Source organism: Heloderma suspectum, chromosome 2 (assembly GCF_057233095.1).
Source record: "Heloderma suspectum isolate Gila_16-S chromosome 2, 16-S_ref, whole genome shotgun sequence".
NCBI lineage: Eukaryota > Metazoa > Chordata > Lepidosauria > Squamata > Helodermatidae > Heloderma > Heloderma suspectum.
The window spans coordinates 276,443,648-276,471,099 of record NC_139459.1 but is presented as its reverse complement, the minus strand read 5'-3'; the positions used below and the strand labels follow the sequence as shown (position 1 = coordinate 276,471,099).

The 27,452-nt window shown below is 47.6% G+C and overlaps 1 protein-coding gene across 2 annotated transcripts in view; it reads left to right on the top strand.

The window, feature by feature from the left end:
• GPRIN1 (G protein regulated inducer of neurite outgrowth 1) overlaps positions 1-20,716 on the top strand; it is a 33,312-nt gene extending 12,596 nt beyond the window's left edge. For both annotated transcript variants that reach the window (XM_084832449.1, XM_084832448.1), the window contains exon 2: positions 15,596-20,716. In XM_084832449.1, coding sequence (XP_084688575.1) covers positions 15,647-17,410 — 1,764 coding nt within the window. In that variant the 5' untranslated portion in view covers positions 15,596-15,646 and the 3' untranslated portion in view covers positions 17,411-20,716. The remainder of the gene's footprint in view (positions 1-15,595) is intronic.
• The last annotated feature ends 6,736 nt before the right edge of the window (positions 20,717-27,452 follow it).

Below are 27,452 nucleotides of genomic sequence, written 5' to 3'. Positions count from 1 at the left end.
GCTAATTGCATGAAGGGTGTCATGACTAGTTTGGGTCTAAAGTAAATAATCTAGGCCTTGCCAGGAGTGTTGGGTGGGTTTTTTTCCTTTTTAATGACTTGGAACGGTTGAAAGCTAGGGTTGTCACGCTGCTCAGTTCACTGGTCAGATATTGTCAATTGTTTTTTTGAGCATAGTCAAATATTCTAAGAATGCAACTGTATAGATAGCAACTTACCTTTTTAATTTTCATTTGTTAGCAAGGGCAGGAGTAAGGGCAGCTTGCCCACCAGCCCTGCAAGAGTCAAGGGCAAACCTAGCAGCATAGCAAAGCTTCTCCCACTGCTATAACTGCAGCCATCTCCAAATAGGAACAGGGACAGTCATCATTGGCAAAAGGCCATTGGTAAATAGAGTCTTTGGATTAGAACTGGGGAGGCTCAGGTTCCAATCCCCACTCAGCCATGAAGCTGTTTTGGTGATGTAGGGCCACACACTTCCAGCCTAACCTACTTCACAGGGATGTTGTGAAGGGTAGGGATTATGTATGCTGCCCTGAATTTCTTGGAGGAAGACAGGAATAAAAATGTAATGAGATGAATAATGTATTACCATTTTTAAAAAGTTATTATAATTGATTCACAATAATAGCTGTCTAATTTGTTTTTGTAACTAGCCTAAATATCATACCTGTTGATTGTGGGTTCCGGGCACTACCACCATCACTGTTTTCTTTGTAGCCCGGAGCACGACTCCCCAAATTCTGCATCAAATTGAGCAGCCTTGTTGGAAAGTGCTCACGTGGCCGGTTTTATTCCTATCACAGAATTTGCAGTGATGTGAGGCAGAATTCCAGATTCCTTGCTGAAAGCTTCTTATCATCCAGTTGAAACCTATCTTCTAACTACTGGGTCAGAATAATGACTTCATCCTCATACTGCTTGTAGATATGTGTTATAACATTGGACAGCTGGGGGGTGCGTGCAATCCTGTTGCACATCCCTGTGGTGGAAGCTGAAGTACCCCAGTCCTCTACTTGCCAAGATTGCTCTCTAAACGGACTGCCTATGAGGTTTCCCTGGTAATGGCTCCACCCATAGAGCGCCCATAGGTCCTAGCTGCTGACAGATTTCCATTCTGGCTGGGAAGTAGATTGTTGGATTGCTTGTGAATTCTGCCTCACTCTGATCTGGTGGCTTTGTTTTCAGGAAGCAGTATTTTCTTAAATAGGGATAGAATATATAAGTTGTTGTTCAGTCGTTCAGTCGTGTCCGACTCTTCGTGACCCCATGGACCATAGCACGCCAGGCCTTCTGTCCTGCGCTCTCTCCGGGAGTGTGCTTAAGTTCATATTCATTGCATCAGTGATGCTATCTAGCCATCTCATCCTCTGTCGTCCCCTTCTCCTTGTGCTTTCAGTCTTTCCCACCATCAGGGTCTTTTTCAGAGAGTTTTCTCTTCGCATTAGGTGGCCAAAATATTTCAGCTTCAGCTTCAGTATCTGTCCTTCCAATGAGCACTCAGGGTTGATTTCCTTTAGGATGGACTGATTTAACCTCCTTGCAGTCCAGGGGACTCGTAAGAGTCTTCTCCAGCACCACAGTTCGAAAGCATCGATCCTTCGGCGCTCAGCCTTCCTTATAGTCCAGCTCTCACAGCCATACATTACTACTGGGAAAACCATAGCTTTGATTAGATGGACCTTTGTTGGCAAGGTGATGTCTCTGCTTCTTACTATGCTGTCTAGGTTTGCCATAGCTTTCCTCCCAAGGAGCAAGCGTCTTTTAATTTCATGGCTACAGTCACCGTCTGCGGTGATCTTGGAGCCCAAGAAAGTAAAATCTGTCACTGCTTCCATTTCTTCCCCTTCTATATGCCAGGAAGTGATGGGGCCAGATGCCATGATCTTTGTTTTTTTAATGTTGAGTTTCAAACCAGCTTTTGCACTCTCCTCTTTCACCCTCAACAAGAGGCTCTTTACATCCTCTTCGCTTTCTGCCATTAGGGTGGTATCGTCTGCATATCGGAGGTTGTTGATAATTCTCCCGGCAATCTTAATTCCGACCTGTGATTCATCCAACCCGGCGTTTCTCATGATGTACTCTGCATATAAGTTAAATAAGCAGGGTGACAATATGCAGCCTTGATGTACTCCTTTCCCAACTTTGAACCAATCGGTTGTTCCATGTCTGGTTCTTACTGTTGCTTCTTGACCCTCGTACAGGTTTCTCAGGAGACAGGTAAGGTGGTCTGGTACTCCCATCACTTTAAGAATTTGCCACAGTTTGTTGTGATCCACACAATCAAAGGCTTTAGCGTAGTCAATGAAACAGAAATAGACGTTTTTCTGGAATTCTCTTGCTTTCTCCATCATCCAGCGAACGTTGGCAATTTGATCTCTAGTTCCTCTTCCCCTTCGAAACCCAGCTTGTACTTCCGGTAGTTCTCGGTTCGCATACTGCTGAAGCCTAGCTTGTAGGATTTTGAGCATCACCTTGCTGGCATGTGAAATGAGCACAATTGTGCGGTAGTTTGAACACTCTTTGGCGTTGCCCTTCTTTGGAATTGGAATGTAAACTGACCTTTTCCAATCTTGCGGCCATTGCTGAGTGTTCCAAATGTGTTGGCATATTGAATGCAGCACTTTAACAGCATCATCTTTTATACTGAATTATAAAATTTTATAATATAAATAAGTATAAATATAAATTTTATACTATATAAATATAAATATAAATTTTATACTGAGATGAATACTGTCATTTCCGCTAGCTTTGTTGTTACTAATGCTTCCTAAGGCCCACTTGACTTCACTCTCGAGGATGTCCGGCTCAAGTTCAGTGGCCACACTATCATGGCTATCAGGGACATTAAGATCTTTCCTGTATAGTTCTTCTGTGTATTCTTTCGACCTCTTCTTAATCTCATCTGCTTCTGTCAGGTCCCTGCCTTCTTTGTCCTTTATCATGCCCATCTGTGCACAAAACGTTCCCTTGAGATCTCCGATTTTCTTGAAGAGATCTCTAGTCTTTCCCATTCTGTTGTTTTCCTCGATTTCTTTGCATTGTTCATTTCAGAAGGCCTTCTTGTCTCTCCTTGCTATTCTCTGGAACTCTGCATTCAGTTGGATATATCTTCCCCTTTCTCCCTTGCTTTTCGCTTCCCTTCTTTCTTCTGCTACTTGTAAAGCCTCCTCAGACAGCCACTTGGCTTTCTTGCATTTCTTTTTCTTTGGGATGGATTTCGTTGCTGCCTCCTGAACAATGTTACGGACCTCCGTCCATAGTTCCTCAGGCACTCCTAATCCCTGAAATCTATTCCTCACCTCCACTGTATATTCATAAGGGATATGATTTAGGTCATACCTGAATGGTTTAGTGGTTTTCCCTACGTTCTTCAATTTAAGCTGAAATTTTGCAACAAGAAGCTCATGATCCGAGCCACAGTCAGCTCCAGGTCTTGTTTTTACTGACTGTATAGAGCTTCTCCATCTTTGGCTGCAAAGGACATAATCAATCTGATTTCGATATTGACCATCTGGTGATGTCCATGTGTAGAGTCGCCTCTTGTGCTGTTGGAAAAGAGTGTTTGCTATGATCAGCGTGTTCTCCTGGCAAAACTCTATTAGCCTTTGTCCTGCTTCATTTTGTGCACCAAGGCCATGCCTGCCTGTTATCCCGGTGATTTCTTGACTTCCTACTTTAGCATTCCAATCCCCTATGATGAAGAGGACATCTTTTTTTGGTGTTAGTTCTAGAAGGTGTTGTAGGTCTTCATAGAACCGATCAACCTCAGCTTCTTCAGCCTCAGTGGTTGGGGCATAGACTTGAATTACTGTGATGTTGAATGGTTTGCCTTGGATTCGTACTGAGATCATTCTGTCATTTTTGAGATTGTACCCCAGTACTGCTTTTCCCACCCTTTTGTTGACTATGAGTGCTACTCCATTTCTTCTAAGGGATTCTTGCCCACAGTAGTAGATATGATGGTCACCTGAATTAAATTCGCCCATGCCTGTCCATTTTAGTTCACTGATTCCCAAGATGTCGATGTTCAATCTTGCCATCTCATGTTTGACCACCTCTAGCTTACCTTGATTCATTGATCTGACATTCCAGGTTCCTAAACAATGTTGTTCTTTAAAGCATCGGATTTTCTTTTCACCACCAGACACATCCACAGCCTCGTGTCCTTTCGGCTTTGGCCCAGCCGCTTCACTCTTTCTGGCACTACTTGGAAATACCCTCTGCTCTTCCCCAGTAGTATATTGGACACCTTCCGACCTGAGGGGCTCATCTTCCGGCGTCATCTCTTTTAGCCTTGTGATAAGTTCCATGGGGTTTTCTTGGCAAGGATACTGGAGTGGGTTGCCATTTCCTTCTCCAGTGGACCACATTTTGTCAGAACTCTCTGCCATGACCTGTCCGTCTTGGGTGGCCCTGCACGGCATAGCTTATGGCTTCACTGAGTTACGCAAGCCCCTTCGCCACAACAAGGCAGTGATCCATGAAGGGGAGAATATATATGACCATGTTTTTTTGTGCACTGTTTTGAGCATACTCTATATGGAAAGGCAGTACAAAGTGATTGTTTGATGGATTGATTTTGATTGCAGCCAAGCACATACCTGAAAGGAAAAGTTCCATTGCTGAAAGTGGAAATATTGGGAACTCCTCACCAGTTTAACGCATAATGACCCAAAGTTCTCTCTCCAGAAAGAGGACCTAATTTGTGGACACTAAGTGTGGATATGGACTAAAATCCAACCTAAGTCCTACTGCGAGCAAACCCATTGAAATGAATGGGACTTAAGTTAGTCATGACTAACTTAGGTCCTATTCATTTCAATGGATGTACTCTAAGTAGGTCGTACATTGGACTTTACCTTTCGTCACCCTCTTCAAATGCATCAGTGTAAGGTTGCACTCCTAAACTAGTGAGAAAGCTCCATTGATCACAGTGGGACTTACATCTGAGTAAACATGCATAGGATTGTGCTGGAAGTAGTATAATAAAGGGATAATACTTATTCAGGTTAAAAGAAAACCTTAAAAAGAAGGCCGTGATACAAAATCTAATGGATATAAATCAACATTTAATAGATTTATGTTGGAGACCAAAAGAAGGTTTTTAGGTAATAGCTCTATTACTATTTAGGTAATAGTACTTAGCTCCATTTAAGTCAGTGGGACATGAGCACAATGAACTTTAGTTCATCTGGAGCCAGGGATGTGTTCTCTTAGGATAATGACTCTGAAATTAAAACCTCTGAGTCTTGATTTTGTGAATAAGTCCATAGAGGATGTAACACAGAGGTAGATTACTGTGGAAATCATCCAGCAGCTATAAATAGGGGTGTAGCAGAGGGAGAGTTGAGAAGTGAGGCAATTTTGTGTGCTCTGTTGAGAGTCTAGCTCCTTTTGGCTCCTCTCTCCCCGTACTTTTTTCACCCCAGCTAGTCATTATAAGAACTCTTTAACTTTAAATACTGGTGCTTGAGTTAGTTCGTTTTTCCTCTTCCCTCCCCTTCCCTTTTCTCTTTTGTAATTCCTCAGCTTGTAAGCCTGACGGTAGGGAATATCTTTTTTATGGATGCGTAAGCCACTCTAGGAGGCTTTCTGTCTAAAGAGTAGGGTAGAAAAAAACCTTTTAAATAAATAAATACAATTATGAAGTAGATAAGTGTGGAATTAAAGGACCTTATTGGTTCAGGATTGATATATGGAAGATGTTTTAATTTGGTACTTCACTTGTGGCTGGGGATGTACGGACTGTAAAATCTGCTCCATCTGTGTTTCGCGGATTGTCAGGCACCTTTTGTTCCGTCCTCAGACGGATGTGATTTTTTTTCATCATGTGGAAAAATACGCAAATAATTCCATAAGAAGTTTTGCAACGATTTATATAATTTACCTTAGTACGTAACATTTAGGGTATCGTCCCCCATTCCATTCAACTTTTCTCAGCAGAAATGTGCATATTTTCTTACTAATAAATATGTGTAAATTTCGGGAAAGTAAAAAAAAAAAAAAAAAAAGATCCGGGAGTCCACGGACTCTGTGTGGCCTGAGGGGGTCGCTCCGCAGCAGATTCTGCAGGTTGGATTCTTAGAAATCCAAGCTCATTTTAGTCCGTTTCAAATTTCTCCAACATCCCTAGTTGTGGCCCATTAAAATCGGAAAGGAGACTCTTTTTCCTCAGTTAAGATTTTATGGTTTCCCTCCCCACAAATCCTACAGGGTATCAGAGATTGCAGTATCATATCAGTGGGGAAGATGTTCAGTAGAATGAAGGCTCTGTGTGTGTGTGTGTGTGTGTGTGCGTGTGCGCGCGCACGCCTTTCCCTATAACGTGAGGCTCAGAGGGGAGCATTCCAGGGCTATCTGGTCTACCTTTTGCATGGGGTGCCTTAGTCACTCCTCCTCTTAGCTCAAAGGTACATTATGGATCACGTGAACTGAACCATGCCATGCTGTGTTGGCATGTTGGAAATGCCTCCCATAGCGGGAGGTGTTGAATTTCATTGACTTTAGGTAACATCCAGTCTTGTGTTGCCAAAGCTGAAGCAATGTAGAAGTTTAAGCACAGTGCCTGGAAAGAGAGAGGGTGATTGATACGGGCAGGCAGCTGCTTGTCTGTCGGAGGAGACAGAGATGATGAACACATGGATGGACACTGATGGGGAGCACATGGCAAAACATGTCACTGCTCAGACAGCACAGGCAACTGTGATGAGGGAATCTGTCCTGTCACAGTGAGTTGCAATGATTTTTGTGCGAGGCTTTAGTCAGAGCACAGAAATTCTGCACTAAAAATCCTGTATTCCCCCCCCATTAGATTCTGCAATTTGAATATATCCTGCACTCTAGGAGAATTCTTATCTTTTTATTCGCTGTTTGTGTTTGGCATTTCAATCCTAAACTTGTATACTTGGAGCTAAGCCCCCTTTTGAAAACTAGAGAACCTGCAAGAGCTGCCTGAAACACCCTACTAATCCTGCTCCCCGTGCCTTTGCCACCCAGTCCAGATTTCTGCATTGTCAAATGGGCTATTACCAAAAATAAAAAAGCACACTATCTGTGATCTTTCCCTGCCCGCCCCACCAGTTTATGTACAGCATTATTCCCATTTTGTGAATTTCAACTCTGGTTCATATTGCTACATTTCCCAAGGCTGGTGCCTAAACGCACTAAGAGCTAAATGTCCCACACCTACTGCCAAGAAAAGACCCATAGCATGCACTATGATTACAAGCATGCACTTGTAATCCCATGTGGGCCCCGGAAAGCATTGCCACAGGGACCATGGTGCACCTGCTGAATTGACCACAGGCCCCTAGGCCAGCATGTGCTACGGCTGCTTTCCCACCCAGTAGGAAATGTGTGTTGGTCTAGCAATAAGCACTGAGTCTCTGGACAGCTCCCTTATCGAGGGACCTGTGCCTTCCTCCAGCAGTCCTTGTTGATGGGTTGAAGTCTCTGCTTCCTTTTGTATAAATCAGCCTCCCACAAGCCAGTGCCCTCCAGATGGGTTGTACTGCAGTTCCCATCATCCCAGCTGGCTAGGGCTTATGGGAGTTGTAGTTCAGCACATCTGGAGGGTGCGGGCTTGCAGGAGGCAGGTATAAGTAGACACATTGTCTTCGGCAAGGGCACAGTGTGCGTAAAATTGTCAGTGTACTTCCCAGATGGCCCTGAGGCACTTGCAGCACCAGCGACCCTCCCTTGCCAGGCCTGGCTCGTCACTAGGGGTTGTGGGAGCATTGCTGCATGATTGCAGACCTGGGAAACGTAATGGAATACAATGAAAAGCTCCAGCTGAGCTCCTTCACTCAAAACCCCCCAGGGTAAAGGTCAGAGCTGCACGTACTCGGCCTCCGTTTACAAGGTGACCAAAGCTGGGGAGCGTGTGTGTGTAGGGGGGAGTTGTTCTCTCAGAAGGGTACTGTTTGCTTGCGTCATTTCCAGCTTTTGGGGAGAGTCAGGCATGTCTGCGCTGTTCTGCTTAATCCTCATGCCGTTGGCAAGCCTGCCTCTTTCAGGGTGCCTGCTCGCTCAGCTATGCTAGTGGAGAGCAGCCTCCTCACAAAACCACTAGCGGGGGGCTGTAATGTATTTGTCTTGTCCCATCCCAGCAGTCATGATGCCTCTTTGTGCTTCTGTTTTCTTTGAGTTGGACTCAGATCTGCCTTCCACAAGGCGAAGGGACCTTCCATTAGAGAGGAAGTGCTCCGCCCACGGAAGGTCCCTGATTTTGGGAGATCCCCCCATCCACACACACACCACAACTCACCTCATTCAGCAGGGTTTTCTGACTGTGTAGCATTTTCAGGAGCCTGGAGGGGCTGCCGTGGGAAGGGGGGGGAGTCCACTTCTGCCAGCGCAGCTGATCCAGTGTAAATCTGGATCCAACCCTTTAAATTTAACTTTGATAGTGTCTTTTTTCTCCCCCCTTCCACTGTACCTCAACTCATGTGTGTGTGTGTGTGTGTGTACAGATGCACCAACTTTCTCAGTCCCCTTCATGTATCCAGTGTGAAAGCCTCTTGTCTGTTTTGACTCCCTGGTTGGAGCCATACCAAATGGCCCCTTGGCAAAAGCAAGGACCCTCCCTTGCCTTCCTGAGCATGGAAGGTCATGTCACAGTAAAGTAGTTAATCTTTTAAGAAGCCATGGGAGTCCTTGGGTGCGTACAATTTTCACTTAAATGCACAGCTCACTGTGGTTTCTGCTCCTGCAGGGTGAACTCATCAGGTGTACTTTAACAGCAATTCAAGCACAGATTCAGTCATAGTTCTGCATCTTCCCCTGTGTTTTAGGCTGGCTGTCCACTTTTTTAATATTTAAAGGACCAGATGTACACTTGCTCAATTAAACATACACACATCCCATCATCATCATCATTAAGCACAATCCATTTTTTAAAAAGTTGAAAAACTGCCCTAGGAAGCAAGCAGGGGTGTTGGGTTCATGGTGTCACAGGTGCCAACCAATCAGCTCTATGCAAAGCTGGCTCCTACTGCAAATGAGGAGAACTGCTTTCCCCAGAGCTCAGTCCAGCAGAGATTGTTGTTCATTTCAACAAACCACAATATAGCAGCTCTACAGCTCAAGCTAAGTATGTTTGTACACAACCTTTATCTTTCTGGCAAGGATAGATACCAACAGTAAGTTTTTATGCTTACCTTCCAAAGTGTATGATTTTACACGCTCATGTGATGTTAGGTAAAGTGAAAGGTAACCAGAAGATAACAAGCCACCCTCCATTTTGCTAGGGGAAGTGAAAATGTTGTGCCTTACTTTTGTCCTGTCTACATCTGCTGGAGAAAAATCTAGACATACACAGCTGTGCTTCCTTTAATTCCCAGTGTCTCATAATCCCTCTGCCAGTACTATCATATTCAGGGCTATATATTCTACAACAGGTATTTAGTGCTGGGTCCATAATTCAAGACCCAGAGAATCTTTCTTTCTTTTGCAAGTTTCTAGTCCACATCATTGCAAAGATAGGCTTGAAAGTATGTTGGCATTATCTGGTGAAATTGCAAAAGACAGGTAGGATTTCAGTGGGCAATGGGGTGGGAGAATTCAGTAGGCTGCATAGGTTCTTCTTCCACCTTACGACTAGCAGAATACACTGCACACTAAGCAGATATATGCAAACTTGTGCAATTTGCATAAGAACTCAAATTATGCAGATTAAGCGCGCGCGCGCGCACACACACACACACACACACACATATTTGGCTTCCATCACTTCCCTCTACAGGCAATTAAAACAAAAAATTAAATTATATACCACTGTAACACAAATTCTAGCCATGACTACTATGCTTTTGAACAGCTCCCTGCCCATCATCAGTTCCATGTACTGATGGAAAGCTGAGCCAGAGCTGCCTATGGGAACCCCATAGAGGGCTATTCCAGCAAAGGCCCAGGAGACCCGGTACAACTCTGGCTTCTCCCAAGGAGACCTTTGACGGCGGCTCTGGACATCTTGCTAGGCCTGATTCCGCCTCAACTCCAGGGGGCTGAAGGGGGACAGTCTGGGGTGGAGGCAGGGGTCCAGGTATGGTTGTGGGGTTGTTGTGTGTGTGTGGGGGGGTGCCCAGGTGAGGTATCCTTGGAACCTGGCAACTCCGGCTGTTCCACTGTGACAGGGCATTCTTCAGAATCTCCAGTTGTGCCTGAGATCTATGTGGGGTCCCAGGCCTCTTCCTCAGATGAGGTCCCCCTTACTGATAGACCTGTGGCCTTGGCCCAGCAGTCTCTATAGGTGGATTGGGGTGTCTGCCTTCATTTGTATAAACAGACACATTGTCTTGGGCAAGGATCCCCAGAGGGCTCCGTTTATGCCAATTAAGTCAATTTGCTTATATTTGGGCTGTATTTACATGTACTTGAATTGTCACATATAGAGACTGCTAGAGCAAGGACACAGGTTTGCCAGCGAGGGAGATGTCCAAAGGCTTAGCACTTGTTGCTGGGATGTGGCGTAGAATTATGTGGCACAGTGCAGCATGTAAACCAGCCCTCCTCCCTGTCTGTCTGTCTGTCTGTACCTCACTTAACTGCCTGTAGCAACCATGAATGAAAGGACTTGGAAGTGATGCAGACAAGAGAGATTAAGGAAGTGTCAAGGACATTTCCATCAATAGGGAAGGGTTTCAATCAGCCTCCCTCAATCTGCTGCCCTCTAGATGTGTTGGACTAGAACTCCCATCACCCCCAGCCAGCAGGGCCATTGGCAGAACTGGCTGGGGTTTATGGGAGTTGTAGTCCAACCCATCTGGGGGGCAGCAGATTGGGGGGAGCTTGCCAGATCTGATAGGCAATCTGGCACGCCAGACAAAGTATGTGACTCCCTTGGAGTGGGGTGTTGGGAAGCAGCGATGGACAAGGAGCATTTCTCTACTCTGGGGAGCAGAGTTTGCAAGCGTGTGCAGAAGGAGGGCAATGTGAATAAAGTGATGTGAGAGGCAGGTTGATTCACTGAGCTGGAGACGAGCCTTTCAGCTGTGGAAAACTGCTGGATCAGCCAGAAAGGCCAGGATGGCCACCCCATGGGACTCCCTGGCAGACGCCGCTTCAAGTGGCATATGCGCCTGGGGTGGAGGGCCCTGTTGAACCTCAGCTCATGGGCTGTGGGTGGGTGAGAGTCTATCCTAAGACATTATTCTGTCAGCCTTCCCCAATCTGGTGCCCTCCAGATGTGTTAGACTACAACTCCCAACATCCCCAGCCAGCATCTCCTGGGTGTACAAGACACTTGGCTTTAGCCAACATGCCTCCCAACCTGCCTTCTTGAAAACATCGTCCTCTTTCAGAAACATGTTCCTTCTTCACCTGGCCAGGAATTACTTCTGTTAACATTCTTGGATGGACGAAGTATACGTTAACTGAGCCCCACCCTTAGCTCTTTAAAAAGCCATTTTGGGAAGCTTTTTTGAGAAGGTGGGATTTAGAGCAGAGGAGAAGCAAGAAAGGGGAAGTTGTTTAAGCCTTTCCCCAACCACCGTTTCTCCACTCCAACACCCCGCTCTCCCCTGCACACACACACACACACACACATAACTGCAAGGTTGCAAAACCATAGAGCAACACACTTTTGGAACTTCTCAGGGGAGGGGGAAGCTACCTGGAGGAGATGTTTCGGAGTGGAGAAAAGGTCATGGGGAAAGGATTATGGGGCATTTAAGTGCACTTCCCTCCCCTGTTGCTTCTTCCTTCAAAATTCATCCCTGCTGAAGCTGCTTTTCATTAAAAAAGAAACAAGATTGGGGTTCAGTCAACATATGTTTGCACATAACATGTAATAGTTCACTCCAAGATAGGGAACTTCCTACCCAAATTTGAGAGCCAGTTTACATGGCATGGGTGCCCTGCACCCATCCCACATGGCAGGGTTTTTGCCGTCTGCTGTGAAACTTGTGTGGAGCTGCAGTACAAGAATAGCTCCCCACATGGGGACATCCTCCATCTGGAAGCATTTATAATGGCCTTTTAAGACGACTGTAATATGTACACTGTCTCTTAGTCCTGCAGTGTTAGAAGCCAAAATAATAATCTGTTTGAATTCTGCTATAAAGATTTGGCTACTGCTAACAGGACATTTCCAGCATAGACAAGAATATGTGTAATCTGTGACTGTACTGCACGAGTTTAGTATTTGGTATTAAGCGCAGAAATCACCATCCTAAGAATCTCACATTTCGTTTTTTGTTTAAAAAGCAAGTTTTTGTCCTTAGGGCTGCAGAAAAAGGCCGGAGAGTGTGTGGAACTTCACTTCCAGTTCCCGAGTCCAGTGATGGGGAACATGGCCCTCCAGATGTTGCTGGACTACAACTCCCATCATCCCGCACCATTGGGTATACTGGCTAGGGCTGGTGGGAGCTGCAGTGCCAAGAACATCTGGGGGGACACTTTCCCCACCCTTGCCCTACTCCAATTCCAGCAACAGGCAGCAGGGACCCTTTCTGGGAAAACACACCCCTCCCTATGTGTCTGGACATGTGCCAGTTCTTCACATTGGCACCCCCTACCTGAGAGCCACCAAGTCATACCCGCACCAGCCCTCGCTCCTTCCTCACATGCTGACACCTTGACACGCAAGCTCTGCAGAAGGTACAGCATGTAGATCTGCTTTAAACCTGCCACGGCGTGGCTGCCACATCAGGATCAGGAAAAACAAGCAATGGGGACGAGAGTGCAGTCAGTGTGGTAGAGAAGGCTCCAAAGAAAGCCACGGCAGGCTGAGGGGGCATTGAGCAGGGGGTTGGACTCAATGGCCTTGTAGGCCCCTTCCAACCCTACTATTTTATGATTCTCTGAGCCATTTCTGTGGGCAGAGAGTTGAGGTTAAATGTTCTGCCACCATTTTTATAAAGTATGCGTGGATTTGCATTGGTTTTTATTCTGTTGGGGGGACATGGCATTGAAGTTATGTTCATGCTATTTGTTTATGTTGTGTAACCTGGATGTTTCGCTCTTGCATTTTTGGATTGCGCTAGCCTGTGGCTATAAGGAAGGGAAGGGAAGCCTTGGGCCCACGGAGGTTCCCCATCCAGCCTGTGGTGGTTTGGGGTCCCTCTGCTTTGCCCGCCCCCCAGTGGAGCCCACCATGGGGGTTGGGGAGGGCAGTTGCAGGAGAACCCCCCATCATCTCTGATCCATGACTGGAGATATGAAGGGAGATTCCCCTTACTTAGCGAACCGCTCACTTTCCCAGTGTTTATTTTTAAAAGTGTTCCACAGGAGTTTGTGGCATGTTCAGGTGTGAGGGTGCTGCGAGTTTAGTATGGGGTTACAGTGGGATGTCTGTTACCTGCTTGTTGTTAACACAACGACTCTGGAGCAAATGCCTCTTCCCCATCATCGCCGTGGCACCTCTGCTGCCTTTGGCGCCAAAATATATGTGCACAAACTGTGTCGCCAGCTTGTGTGTGTAAATGTTGCAGGAGAGCATCACAGTTGCCAGCTGTGCAGTCAGGGGTGTGCAGTGTCCTTGTGCCACCAGTTTGCTGAGATCATGTATGTGAAATACAATAAACATTCTAAAGTGCTTAGTGTTGTTATTAGTGGGTTTAGTATGTTGCTCTTTGGTCCCCTATAATGGCCATTTCGTAGTTAAGAGGCTACACATGAGAACAGAGGTGGGGAAAAGGTAGATCAGGATCTCCTGGTGGATCTCTGGATGATTTACAGTAGATCGGCAAGGATTTCAGGCTCCTAATTAAACAACAACAACTAGCAGCAACAAAATGACCCAGTTTGTATGTCATGCTGCAGTTCTTGGGTTGTTTAACCCAGGAACTGCTAGAGACAAGTGAAGCGATGGGTGTGCTGCCTCCCGTACGCTCATTGTTTCTGCTTTCAATTAATAACCCAGGAACACCTCGTTCCTGGGTTGTTTCATGATGTGCAAACCTGGAAACTCTGGATTGCTTATGGGTTAAACAACCCAGATTGAACCCAACAATTGCTGATGGTTTGTTGTTGGTTTACCTCTGGGTTGTTTAACCCATAAACAACCCAGAGTTTCCAGGTTTGCACATCATGAAACAACCCAGGAATGGGGCATTCCTGGGTTGATAATTGAAAGCGGAAATGACGAGTGCATGGTAGGCAGCATGCTCATCACTTTGCTCATCCCCAGCAATTCCTGGGTTAAACAACCCAGGAATTGCAGCATGACATGTGAACTGGCCACCTAAATTAGGCTGCTGAAATGAAGAAAGCTTTGGGTAACTAGGAGTGGACTTTTGTGTAAAAGGACTGTGAGCTTAGTTGGTACAGCAAACAAATTTCTAGGCTCAGAGGCACCCTATTCTTTAATTCTGAATTGGCAGGAAGAAGACTGTAATTCAGTGACAAGTAAAGTCTGTGGACAGGGAAGAAGAGAAGAAGAAATTCCCCCAAAATGACAGATGTGCCTCCCGGCCTGGGAAAAATTTTTTAAATGCACCCATGGACCTGAAAAAATTGCCTACCCCTGCTATAGGAGATGGGTGGAGAGCTGCAATAGTAAATCCCATGTTCTAACCATTAAAAAGCCCCAGCTAACCACCTTCTGGGTCCTGAACTGTCACAAGATAACAGCCACATATTTTCCTAACCTTTCTCTGCAAATATGAAGAAAAAAAATTAAAAAACACTCAGACACTGGAAAGACCCACCTTTTCCCATATGAGCCCACCTGGGTTTTAAGATCTTCGGGGAGGCCCTTCTCCCAGTCCCACCACCACTGGAGGCACACTTGGTGGGGACGAGGGACAGGACCTTCTCAGTAGCTGCTCCCAGGCTCTGGAACTCCCTGCTGAGGGAGGCTCAGTTGCTGCCCTCTCTGTTGTTCTTTTGCCAACAGGCAAAGATATTTTATTCCAGCAAGCCTTTGGCTGATCTGTTGCTAAAGGGCATTTTTTAAAAAATAATCTGGATCTTATTGTTAGCAGCCTTGAGCTCCATTTTTTGGCAGAAAGGTGGGGTATAAATCAAACAAGTTGGAGAGCAATTGTATGCCCAACAGGCAGCGTTTAGGGGGCACAGAATATTTCAGTTTCTTGGCTCCAAGCTCGGAGACAGGAAATCACGCTCCCCGCCCCCTTGTGAGCCAACGTGGAGAGAACTGTACTGGCTACTTCTCTGTGCTCGGAAACTAGAGCGCAGAGACAGAGAAAAGCGGGTGTTCCGGGAGCAGGGAGGGAGGAGGCTGGGACAGCTGTGTTGTGCCATTTCCTATGGCTGCCCCAGCCTCCTTCCCTCCCCCTCCGAGGTACCACTGCTAGACGAGCGAAATCGCCTATCTAGCAGAAATGCAGGGTGACTGGAGTGTGGAGCCATTGCTCTCCTCCCACCCTGCATTGGAGACTCATCAGCCTCTGAGTTTGGAGGCTGCTGTCTGTCTTGTTAGGACTGCACCCTAAGTCACTTCTATTTCAGCTACCAGATTCTGTGCTTGTGTGGTAAGACTGCAGATGTGCTGGATTTCACCAGGGAACCTGAGACCCAGAGGTTCCAAACGCATTGAGTGTTGAGTTGATGGCGTTTTCCATGTGGAACATGCAAAGGCATAAACTGCCTTCTTTCATCTTCTTCTTCTCCTTTCTCTCTCCTTTTAGAGTCCTCCAAGAGAGGCGTGCAGAATAGCATGGCCGGAGCCCTGTCTAGAGATGGGGAGTGCTGAGGAGCCAGAGACGCTGCGGTTGTTGAAGCCAGAAGTGGTTCCAGACGATGCTCTCCAGGCCAGCCCAAGCTCGCCTTGCAGCCAGGAGAAAGGCAGCTGCCCCCCAAACATCAGCTGTGAGGGAGGAGATCTTACCATGAGGAACTGCTGCGTCAATGATCTCGGTGCCAAAGAGAGCAGCCCAGAAGGCACCATGGTAGACAACCCAAACCAGAAGGAGAAAGCTCTGAGGGCAGACACAAAGCCTTCTGTGGATCTTGCTGCTGCCATGGATGTTGTGGCTCTTAAAGACACAGGGGTTGGAGTAAGCCCATCGGGAGGGGAAGGAGAGGCAGCCGCTGGTCATGATTTGCGGCACAACAGCTGGCAGGGCTTGAGCTTGAAGGAACTTCCTGGTAGCTCAACCAACACCTGCAGCCCTCTGGAAAGGAAAGTGAGCCCCATGGCCAGAGAGGCCTGCAGGCTTCTCCCAGCAGAGTCCTGCCTAAAGGGAGCCAATAAGGACCCGTCCAGCGCACCAGCCTCCTTGAAACACGTGGCGTTCCTCGAACCAACCAAACACAAAGCCGGGGCTGAAAGCGTTCAGGTGGCGGGGATGGCATGTTCCGAGGGGGGGCCCATGCTTCCCACAGGCCTGCAGAACACCAGCCAAGGGCAGCCTTGTGCCTCCGAGGAGGACCTGTCACATGGCAGCGGTGACATCTGTGAAGCAGTGGGACGTTTGACCGAAAGTCGTAGAGATCGCCTTGCATCAGAAGCCACCCAGGAACCTGTTCCAGAGCCCTTGGAGGTGGGAACCACATCAGGGAAACTGGGTGAGCCAGTGACAGAAAGGGATAGTTTGGGTCCTAGCGGGGGGACAGGGTCCCCTGCTGCAGAAACTAATGCAGGTGGGGGCTCGGGCATAATGTCTGAAGTTCTCCTGGCTGCCGTGTCCCAGGGTACATCAGGTGAGTCACAAACAAGCCCAGGTGAGGCCACCAAGGAGACAGAAGGGCTCAGAGAAGCAGCACCCTCCAGCACCCAGCGTCAAACCCGAGCTCAGGAACAACAAACACCGGAAGCAGCCGGCACACCCGTGAGTGAGGAGCACGCAGCAGATGTCGAGCCACGACTTGTGGAACTGCTGGCCAAGGCCTGCTCCGTCGAGGTCACTCCTCCCCAGCAAGATGCTGGGACTCAAGCCGGCCATCGCGTGTCGTTGGTGTCAGTCGCCATCAGCCCCATCAATCCACCTGACGGTTCTGCGGCCTTCACCTTCCACACTGGGGGTTTGGGCCCCCCCACCTCTCTCAAGAGCCCTGGCCCAGAGAAGAAACCAGCCAAGAAGGATGTGGAGATGCAGGTGTCCATCCCAGTGGAGACCAGGTCAGTGGCCACCGGGCCCATGACTCCTGTGACCAAATCCCCACAGGCATCTTATCCTGAGGTGCACGTCAAAGGGGCCCAGGAAGAGACGCCAGAGCCTGTGCGGGAGGTCAGCTGGGACGAGAAGGGCATGACGTGGGAAGTGTACGGGGCCTCCATGGAAGTAGAGGTCCTGGGCATGGCCATTCAGAAGCATCTGGAGAAACAGATTGAAGAGCACGGCCGGCAGATGGTGATGACCCCTCAGAGCACCCGTTCCAGCTCCATCAAGGCCCCCCCCCACAAGGGCGAGACCAAGAGGCAGCCCAGTGTGTTTAGGGCACTCCTGCAGAATGTGCGACGGCCCCACTGTTGCTCGCGCGGGGGCCCAGCTGTGGAGTGAAGTGGGCCCTTGCCATCTCTTGGGTTTTATGGCAGCTGGAAAAAACGCAAATGTTCTGTAGTTTCTCAGGCAAATGTGTGGGACAACCCTCTTTTTAAGTCTCTTGAAACCCAAGGGTTAGGACACTCTTATCCACTGGCCAGTGAAGTCTCCTGAAAATGCAGGCCAAATACTACATTACAAGGGTGACACAAATAGCCCCAGAAAAGTTCTGCTGGCCAGTATTAGGCCCTGGTCAGGAATATGGGCCTGAGGATTTACGTGTCCCAGAAGGCAATGCTCACACTTGTAGTGCAGCTTGGCATGCTGGGACACATCTCCACACTGCCAAACGTTCATGACAATATGCAAGGCTCCTGGCAACCTGTCTGTTTTTCTGTAGGCTCGGAGACTATCCTTGGACTTTTTGTTCACTACAGGTATGGTCACAGGCCGCATTTGTCGTTTAATAACAAACCCACACTGAAGATCAAATAAAGGTCCCTGTCCTCTGAAGGAGGCCATGCAAGATGCAAGAGAGTGGAGTTTGCCATCCACTAACAAGAAATATTTCTGTTTAAAGGCCACCTTCCTCATACAAATGTGTTATGAACACATATATAAGGAGTGACGTTATATGCTGTCTATCTGATCGGCAGCATGTCTGAGAACCATCTCTGCAGGATCCTCAGCCACATGATCTTGTGTAGACTGAAACAGTTGCAATGGTAACTACGGGTCAAGTGTTTGCCCATGTAAGCATTCCATGTGCACCCTTGTCGCCTATAAATTCACTTACCATGCGAGTTGTCACATGAAGCATTCCTGCGGCATGCCTGCCCAGGTATTTAACTGCTGGTATTCTAACCCTACATGTGAATTGGCCCAACTCCCACGGTAAGTGCCTTTAGACAGGACGGAGCACGTGTGGAGCACGTATGTGGGCAAGCACTTCACTGGGTGCCGCCACCACATCATTTTGGGTTCTGAGACTTCGGTTTGAGGAATTTAATCTGAGGCCTTGTAAATGCAAAACTCAAGCTCTGAGCTGTCGCCATTTGGAATTTCTTAACGGTGCAATCCTTTGCATGTTTAGGCCGGAAAAAAGCCCTACAACACCCAGCATCCCCCAGCCAGCTGGATAGGGGATGCTGGGAGTTGTAGGACTTTTTTTTCTGTCTAAACATGCATAGGATTGTGGCCTAAAGCACTTAAGAAATGGTACAACTTTGAAAAATTTAGATGCAAACACACAACTTAAGTCCGGGTCCTCCCTCTGCTTAAAACAACAGAACCTTCTGGTTTTTCATTTCATCTCTGTGGTGTGGAAGCAAATCCCAGGCATTGTTTAGCTTCTCTGCCCCCTTAAAAAAAGGGTTCAGTTCCTTAACAGGTTCTGGGTTCTGAAGAACATGGTAGGCAGTTTAACTATTCTGAATCACATTGGACAAAGCCCTGAAGTTAACCTGAAAGCCCCGGAGTCAGTTTCTTTGCCATCTTAAGTTTCCTTTTGTAAGAAGTGTGTCTGCGTGGGCTCCCTCATGCACTCAACTTGAGCTGTGTCTCGGGTGTAATGTGGTGCTGCCGAACACAACACCCACGTTATTGTACAGATCAGGGGTCGGCAAATTGGGCCCTCCGGTATGTTTGGCCTACAACTCCCATCAGCCCTAGCCAGCGTAGCCAACAATGAGGGATCGTGGCACTCTAATATAGATAAGACAAGCTGCAGCTTTCCCTGATGAAACAACAGAAAACTGCTAGCTGCCTTTTCCGCCACTTAAAACCTTTCTGTTCTAGGGGCCTCCAACAAGGCGGCCTGGGCAGGGGCATGTCAGGGGATGCCTAACTGAATGCAAAGCAGAGAAAGATAAACTAGCGCCATCAGTTCCTTGCATGCTGGTTGGATTGGGGCAAATAGCTTTTAAGGCATGGGCAACTGAAGGAGCAGTAGCCTTAGTTCTAAAAGCAGAGAAAGTTATGAAGTTTAAACCCCTAAGGCACGATCATTCCAGTGTGATGACCTCTGCCCTGCGCTTAACCCAGAAAACTGGCATTGTCACCTGAAGCAAATAAAAATCAGGCTTTGTTTGTGGATTTGGGGTTTTTCTGAGCCCAACATAAGCAGCTGCCTGTCATAAATATGTGTAGTGTGAATGGAGATCGCTGTCCTGACAGCTTACTGCCTCGGGTGTATAATAGGTTAGCGCCAGGGCTCGCAGGTCACAGCGCAGAGAATGTGTGTCTAGCTCTCGATTCCACAGTGCCACTGGTGAAGACGCCACAGCAGCCTCTCTGGTCTGCTCCTCCTTGGTCCCGCTGTTTGCTCATCCCTGCCCCACTTCCCAGAGTAAACAGGACTTCAGGAGGGCTGCACAGTAAGTGTGGGAGAAAGGAGGGATGACCTGACCAGGTGGGGTCAGGCAGAAGGAGCCATGGCTGCCTTTTTTCCTGCTGCACCAGGAAATTGAAGGCTGCACACCAGAGCTAGGGGCAAATGACTTCTCAAAATTCTCCTCCGTCTTTGTCAGCAGATGAAAGAGGGGCACCATTTCACCAGGAGAGAGGTGCAGAACCTCTGGCCCACTAGCTCAATCTGGCCCTGCCAATTTCCCAGTCTGGCCCTCCAGTGGTGGGGGCTGGTGGCTCCGATGTCAGTGGGGCGGTGAATCCGCTGCGGGCTTCAATCAGGACCAGTCAGAACTCTAAAGGAGCTATCCAAGCTTTGCACCTCGGATAGCTCCTTTAGAGTTCTGGCTGAAACCTGGAATGGATTCACTGCCCCACTGTCATCGGAGCCACTGCCCTCCAGGGTTCCCTTGATGGCCATGCCCCTTTACCTGGCCCCACCCCTTTCTCCTGACAACCAGTCATTTGCTGAATTCTGCATTTTGCATAGTTTTTTCCCCATTCTAGATTGTTGAAATGCTTCTCCTAGGGCCCAGGTAAGAGCCTTAAGCTACAGTATACTGGTATGTTTTGCTATTTTTGTCCCTCCTCTTTGCCTTTTGTCCCATGCTGTTTTGCCTTTGGCCCCGGCCACCATTGAAATTTGGCCCCCAAGAGTTTCTCTGAAATGTTATTTGGCCCTCAGGCTGAAAGAGGTTCTGCACCCGTGCTCCAGTGGGACGAGAAATTCTCCAACAGTTTCTCAGAGATGGGGCTTGAGACGGGCCATTTCTTTATTGTTTTCCTAAGGGTCTGTGGGTTTTTCCCATTGCTATTGCAAGTGGCAAGGGCAACAGCAACTGTATGGGCAGCCTGACCACCATTTTGTATCCTCCACAATGCCCTATAGCTAGCATTGTTCTGGAGCGTGGGGAGGGGGGAGAAAGGTGACCACCACCCCCAAAATGGTGGAGAGAATGTACAGAAAATTCTGCAAAGTAGCTTTCTGTTTCTAGGGGGTGGGGAGGTAGTAAGAGAAAGAAAACCTCAGACCTTATTTCAGAAAGATGTCTTCCAAGAAATGTTGGCTCAGCTGTAGTTGTCATTCTTCAGGCTCCCGGGTTCAGCACCTTCCCCACAGTCTCCTAAACATTACATTTCTGAGGGGTGATTGTGAATACATCTTGTCTCTAATGCAGATGCTGAATGAAGGCGCAGGGCTAGGGAACCTCTTTCAGTGCTTGGCCTGAATTCCACTTCGAAGAAGCTCAGGGTGGGGTGGGGGCATCTTAGTGGTGGGCATGGCCAAAGGCAAAAGGAGGCAGGACCAAAATGCCAGAATATTTTAACATAATGCTCTTACTGTTGGGACCTAAGCTTTAGGAGAGGCATTTTAAGAATAGAGGGGGGAGGAGCTGCAAAAGCTGGAAAACCACCAAACGATAGGCGGTTGAGTGAAAGGGGCATGACCAGCTAAAGCAGATATGGCCATCTTGCACGCCTGCACAGAATGTTCCAGATGCGGCTTCAGCCAATGCAGCCTTGTAATGAAAAAAGCTGCTACAATGGTAGTTAAATTCTTCCATCTGTCCAAATGCAACCAAGAGTCTTGTAACACCACTGAAAACATAAAGAGTCCTGCTGGATCAGACCAAAGATTCATCTAGTCCAAGCATTTCATTCCTAGTACTACCCAGCCAGATGCCTCCAGGAAGCTCACAAGCAGGGCTTGAAGGCAGCAGTTCTGTCCCATTAGATGTCCCCAGCAACTGATATTCAGGGATAGACTGCCTTCTAACATGGAAGCTCTTATTTAGCCATCATGGCTTATCAAGGCTGAGAGACCCACTGGCTATGAATTTGTCTATAATCTGTTTTTAAATCCATCTGAGCTAGTAGCTGTTGCCACATCTTGTGGCAATGAGTTCTAGCCAATTTAGGCTGCACACCTCTGCATTCTTACTTCGGAATAAGCTCCATTGAACTGAATGGAACTGACATCTGAGTAGGCACATATAGGATTGCACTGCTAGTGTGAAGCACGAGCTTTTATGAGCAAGAGCCTACTTGATGAGACCAAGATTCTTGCCCATGAAAGCGCATGCCACAATGGGCTCATTGAACATCCCCCAGGATTCTTAGTTGGTTTTGCTACAACAAACTTACATGGCTATGCCTTGGGCATGTTGTCTCTATGGTATAGTTTTTAAAAGCCTAGCCCTTGCAGGCTCTGCAGGCAGCCCTTTGTGAAACAGCATCAGAACTGCGGTTATCCACAGAATCCAGTGCAGAACTTGGATTCGAGAGATCTTTAAAGATCTATTGGCCTGGATCCAGATTTAGTCATACTTCAAACAGACCCTTTTGAAAGCAATCGGACTTAAGTTAGTCATGAGCAATTTCAGTCCCATTAATTTCAGTGAGCCTGCTCCAAGTATGATTAAATCTGGACCCAACCCATTTTCTCTAAAGCTCCTCTCCTCTGTGGCTGTGGAGGGACGTATGAAAAACATGCAGTTATACCTGTTAAAGGCTCCGATAGTCCGGGATGGAGCCTCTGTGCCCTGGGCACTTACCTGGTCTTTGCTGTTCAAGCTGTGATCTGGCAAGCCTCCAGATCTTTTGGACTACAACTTCCAGCATCCCTGACTATCAGCCATGCTGGCTGGGGATGATGGGAATTGAAGCCCAAAACATCTGGAGGGCACCAGGTTGGGGTAGGCTGCTCTGATTCCAGACCCAAGGCAAGATTCTGCTAGTACAGTGATCTCCCTGTCATAGAAACATAGGAAGCTGCCCTATACTAAGCCAGACCATTGGTCCATCTACTCTAGCATTGTAGACACTGATTGGCAGTGGCTCTCTAAGAGTTCAGACAGGAGCCCTACAGGAGATGCCAGGGATTGAACCTGGGACCTGTATGCAAAGCAGGAGCTCTGCCAGTGAGCTACAGCCCTTCCCAATGCATATTTAGAACAGCTACCGTATTCCTGACCTGTGTGTGCACTCATACTGCCCCTCACATGCTCACAAGCTTTCTTCCTGACATTGGGAGGTTTGTTGCCAGAAACAGTGTTTCCATACAATGAAAAAAAAAATCTCATATGTCAGGTCTGGAAGGGGACATCTTATTGAACAACTTTAAACCAAATGAGCCAATTTGCATAATATTATTCAGATGCATAGTTTTATTGTATGCACAGAACTTGAGTTTTCTTCTTGTGGAACTGAGTTTGTGTAATGTTTTGCACAGAATATGGGCAATTTTAGTTCAAGAGCAACCAGGCTCACCCAATGCAGAAGACAAGTTAGCTGCAATATGCTGGATGGGATCCAGAATTACTTGTACTTAAAGTAGACCCACTGAAATCAATGGGATGTAAAGTAAACCATGGTGAAGTTTCATCCTATTTATTTCAATAAGGTGTAACCTCATACTCTAGGTATGACTTAAGTCTGGATCTAACTGTTAGTGTACAATTCTATGCATGTTTAGGCAGAAAAAAGTCCTACAACTCCCAGCGTTCCCCAGCCAGCAGTGCTGGCTGGGGAATGCTGAGAATTCTAGGACATTTTTCTGTCTAAACATACAAAGGATTGCATCCTCGCCCTTGCACTTTGTCTGCATCTCTGCAAGCCAGTTCATGCCTAATGCCTGTGTCTCTTTTATAGCCCCAAATCCATAGCTTGGATTTTTAATTTACAGTTCAGGCTCATGCTGGATTCTCAGTGATGGGCTGATCAGCCGAAGAGCTCTGCTGAGTCCCAGTGGGGGCATCTTGGATCACAGGCCAAGGTGCTGGTGCCACTGAACAATCAACTTGCCTGAGAAACTAATCATTTGAAAGGATCTGTATCTCGTGTGTGAGAGCGCAGCTCGATGCGTGCCCTGGCTTGTGTGCATGTGAGCGTGTGTATCTTTGCCTCTTTGCAGTCTATGCTTTTTTTCCCCCCAGACAGCAAAGAGGCCTGTTGCCATCAGAAACATGACTAGTTTTTATTTTCCTGGTTTTTTCAAGGGGTCTGGGTGGGCTGGGATATTTTATTCATATGTGTTGGGATATGGGGGCTTTTTAAAAAAACTAACTCTACTCTGTTGTGTTTACTCTGAACCAGGTTCTTGTTTTCTTTTCTGAAAGTTGTCTTGAAAATGATATTTCCTTTTTTCTGCCCTTTCATACACCCCCCCCCCTCTCTCTCTCTCTCACACACACACACACACACACACACACACACAATTTTATGCTTTGGGATTTTGTGGCTTTCCCCCCAAACAATGGAATCTGTGAAGGACTGGATGTGACAGACTAGTTGCTACTGTGAGTTAAAGGAGAAGAGGGAATGGTTATATGGTGAAAACAAAGGTTCTTCTTTTAGATGAGTTCTGTCCTCCAAAGTAGCTGCTTTTGCAATTATCTCAGAGGTGCTTCCAACTGAGAAATGTAGAGTGCCAAAAACTGACCCCCTTTGATAGAGTTGGAGAATACCTCTGCTGTTTGTAGTACCATCCTAATTTTTCCTAAGAGATTTAATGTTAATTTGTGTTTACAGTTCTCCACACTCAGCTATAAATTATAGTTGCCAACATTTTTTTCTGGCTGGGCTCTTGTGCCTTTAGCAGTTGCACAAAAGCAGGAAATTTGGCACATTCACCTTTTCCCAGCATGTAAAAGAAGCGAGGGGGAACAGGGTTGCCCGCTGAATCTGCCATTGTGGAGGCTGGCCAGAAAAAAAACCTTGGCAGACCTACTCTTAAAAGTAGAGTGAACTCCTTTATGTAGTAAATGTGGGCTTTGCTCCAAAAGGGGGCAGAGGTTCTGTGCCTTCAAGAATTCTGAAGGCCAACATGTTTCAGCAGGTGCATCACCAACTGTCACTGCAGGACTGTGAGGGGAGCAGCTAAACCTGAAGGATCTCCCTCTTCCTCTCTTAGGTGGACAAGAACCCTGTCTCTCTTACAATATGGTAACCCAGCCTTCCCCAACATGGTGCCTGTCCAGATGTTTTGGACAACAACTCCCATTGGCCCCAGCCAGTGGTCAAGGGTGATGGGAGTTGTAGTCTGAAACATCTGGGGGTGCCACATGGGGGGGGAAGCTGCAAGTAATCCTAAGCAAGAAAAGCAAGACAGCATTGCTTTGATTTGCAGTGTTACGTGGCTGGTAGTGGGTAGCAGAAGTGATGCCACACATGGATTCAGAAGCAACCACTTGGCACAAACAGAGTTCTTTGGGGGGGGGGGCAGAGGTGTTGAAGTTCTGTCCCCCAGACCTGCACAAGCCAGTCAGCACGCAGGCTTTGCATAGTGCTCTTGCAGTGCAGCTTGGCCAGCTAACTTGTTCTGATGGATTGGTGGCGGCAGGGCTTTTTCTAATGCCATCGCATTTGACTGGGAATGGCTTGCCTTAGAGATGGATTGCGTTATGGGCAGCACAGGCTGGCAGTAGCATGTGCAGAGTGTGGGAGAGGGGACCTTTCTCCTCTGTCAAGGAACCTCTCCTTCAGAGACCTCTGTGTATCACTACAGACAGCAGAGAATGGGTGCGCCCACTGCCCGGCAGGAAAGGTCCGTCTCCGAACATTCTCCTTGAGGATGTACGGCACAGCCTCCATCCCCACCAGCTCAGAGCGGGCAGGATCTGTGCTCTTTGACAGCTTGTGTGGAGGCATGTGGCTGACACCAAGTGCAAGGGTCGCTGCCAAGTTCACTGCAAGGCACTCCCACAGCCCCCACTGCAAAAGCAGGACAGGACTGGTCAGATACCATGGTGGAATTAGCCAAAGCTCTGCCTGCAGAACACCTCGTTGTTAATGTGTCTGGTCCTGGAACCCACCACAGGTTAACCAATACAGATCCCCTTGGGGGGAAAGTAGGTGTGTGTGTGTGTGTGTGTAGGGAAGCCTTCCCCAACCGGGTGTCCTCTGTATGTCTTGGACAACAACTCCCAGAATCCCCGACCATTAGCCCTGATGGCTGGGGTTGATGAGAGCTGAGGTCCAGACCACCTGGAGGAAACCAGGTTGGGGAAGGTGGGTGTAAGGGGAGTGGAAATTCTTGCAACCAGATGGATACATGGGTTCTTACAGTTCCCAGTACTCCCAAGTAGCCTTCCAGTCGCAAGAAATGGAGCCAAGAGAGGTGCCTTGTGGATCTGATAGCATGCTAACAAGCCTGCATCCAAACAGTGGGGTTTCTGGCACCAGTTTTCTTCTTATCAGCAGAGTTAGTGATGCTGCAAGAAGCCTTGTCTGCAAAGCTGTAAGAGAAGAGTTGGGGTGGGGGAGACATCCCATCTGAGATAGGTCAGAGCGTGAGGCACAGGCAGCTGAATCCAAATCTCCAGCAGGATGATGAGGATATGACCAATGCTGCAGCCCCACCCCCGCACCCCCAACTTATTAGGCAAACCCACAGAACTGCCGAGGACTCTTCCTATTCCTATGCCCTGCCTTGTGTGCTGTTCTCAGTATGGTGTTCACGTGCCATATGGATCTCTAGTACCAAGCAATGATGAGTTGTTAACAGTAACTTTTGCCTTTGGGTTTTCTTCTCCCCCTTCTTTATATCCTTAGGGTACAAACTTGTAAACCTGGCTGTTGGATAATAAAATTTTCTCCCAAAAAAATCCCAAGCTGCCCGGGAGGGGCTTTCTTTGTGCTTGTCAAGGGCTTGGGAGGAGAGGAGGGCAGGTTGCTTGGGCTAGAGCCAGCGCATCATAGGCCCACTCTGCCAAGGATGCTGGGAAAATCATGCTGCAAGGCCACATGGATGAGTGGATGAAACCCACACCTTGGCAGGTTCCACAAAGGGCTGAGATCAGTGGCTCTGGCCGTGCCTGGGGTTGCTAGCTCTTGCATGAGCAAGGTTGCTTCAAATTCAAGTTCAATACTATGGAAGTGGGACAGAATCACAGGTTACCAGCACCAAAGCTCTGCACTTCTCAGATGCTCCCGGTCACTCCAGCATTTCCAATCGATGCATACAAGCTGTGGCTACTAATCTCCGAAGATGGAGATTCCATACCTTTCTTGAACCCACAAGTACACAGCTTGGATCAGGTATTATTTCAAAGGATACTTCCCCGGTTCTGAGTAACATCAAAGCTAAATCAGCTCTGCTAGATCAGCCTTCCCCAACCTGGTGACCTTCAGATGTTTTGGGCTACCCCCATCCCCAACCATTGGCAGCCCTGGCTGTAGCTGATCTGGATGGCACCAGGTTGGGGAAGGCTGTGCTAGAACATCACCCCATTTGTTCCTTGCCCTTACTTCAAGGGGCCTGAAGTATTTTGTACTCCCACTTTTTTGTGGCAGCCTTTGAGATGTTTAAAAGCTGATCATGCCCCATCCTGCCTGCTTGTCTTTGGCATTTACATGGATGGCAGGGATGGTTTCCTGATTCTGAAATGGCTTCAAGGTTCTCAGCTGATGTCTGTCTTGCCAGTTGCTATCCTATACTATACACACAGCATATAACATCCTTCCCCAACTTGGTGCCCTATAGATGTTTTGGACTTCAATTCCCATAAGCCCTAACCAGCTTGGCCAATGGTCAGGAATGCTGGGAGCTGTAGTCCAAAACATCTGGAGGGCAAAAGGTTAGGGGAGGCTGGTATATATATATATAGTATACACAGTACAGTAGAATCATAGAATAGTAGGGTTGGAAGGGGCC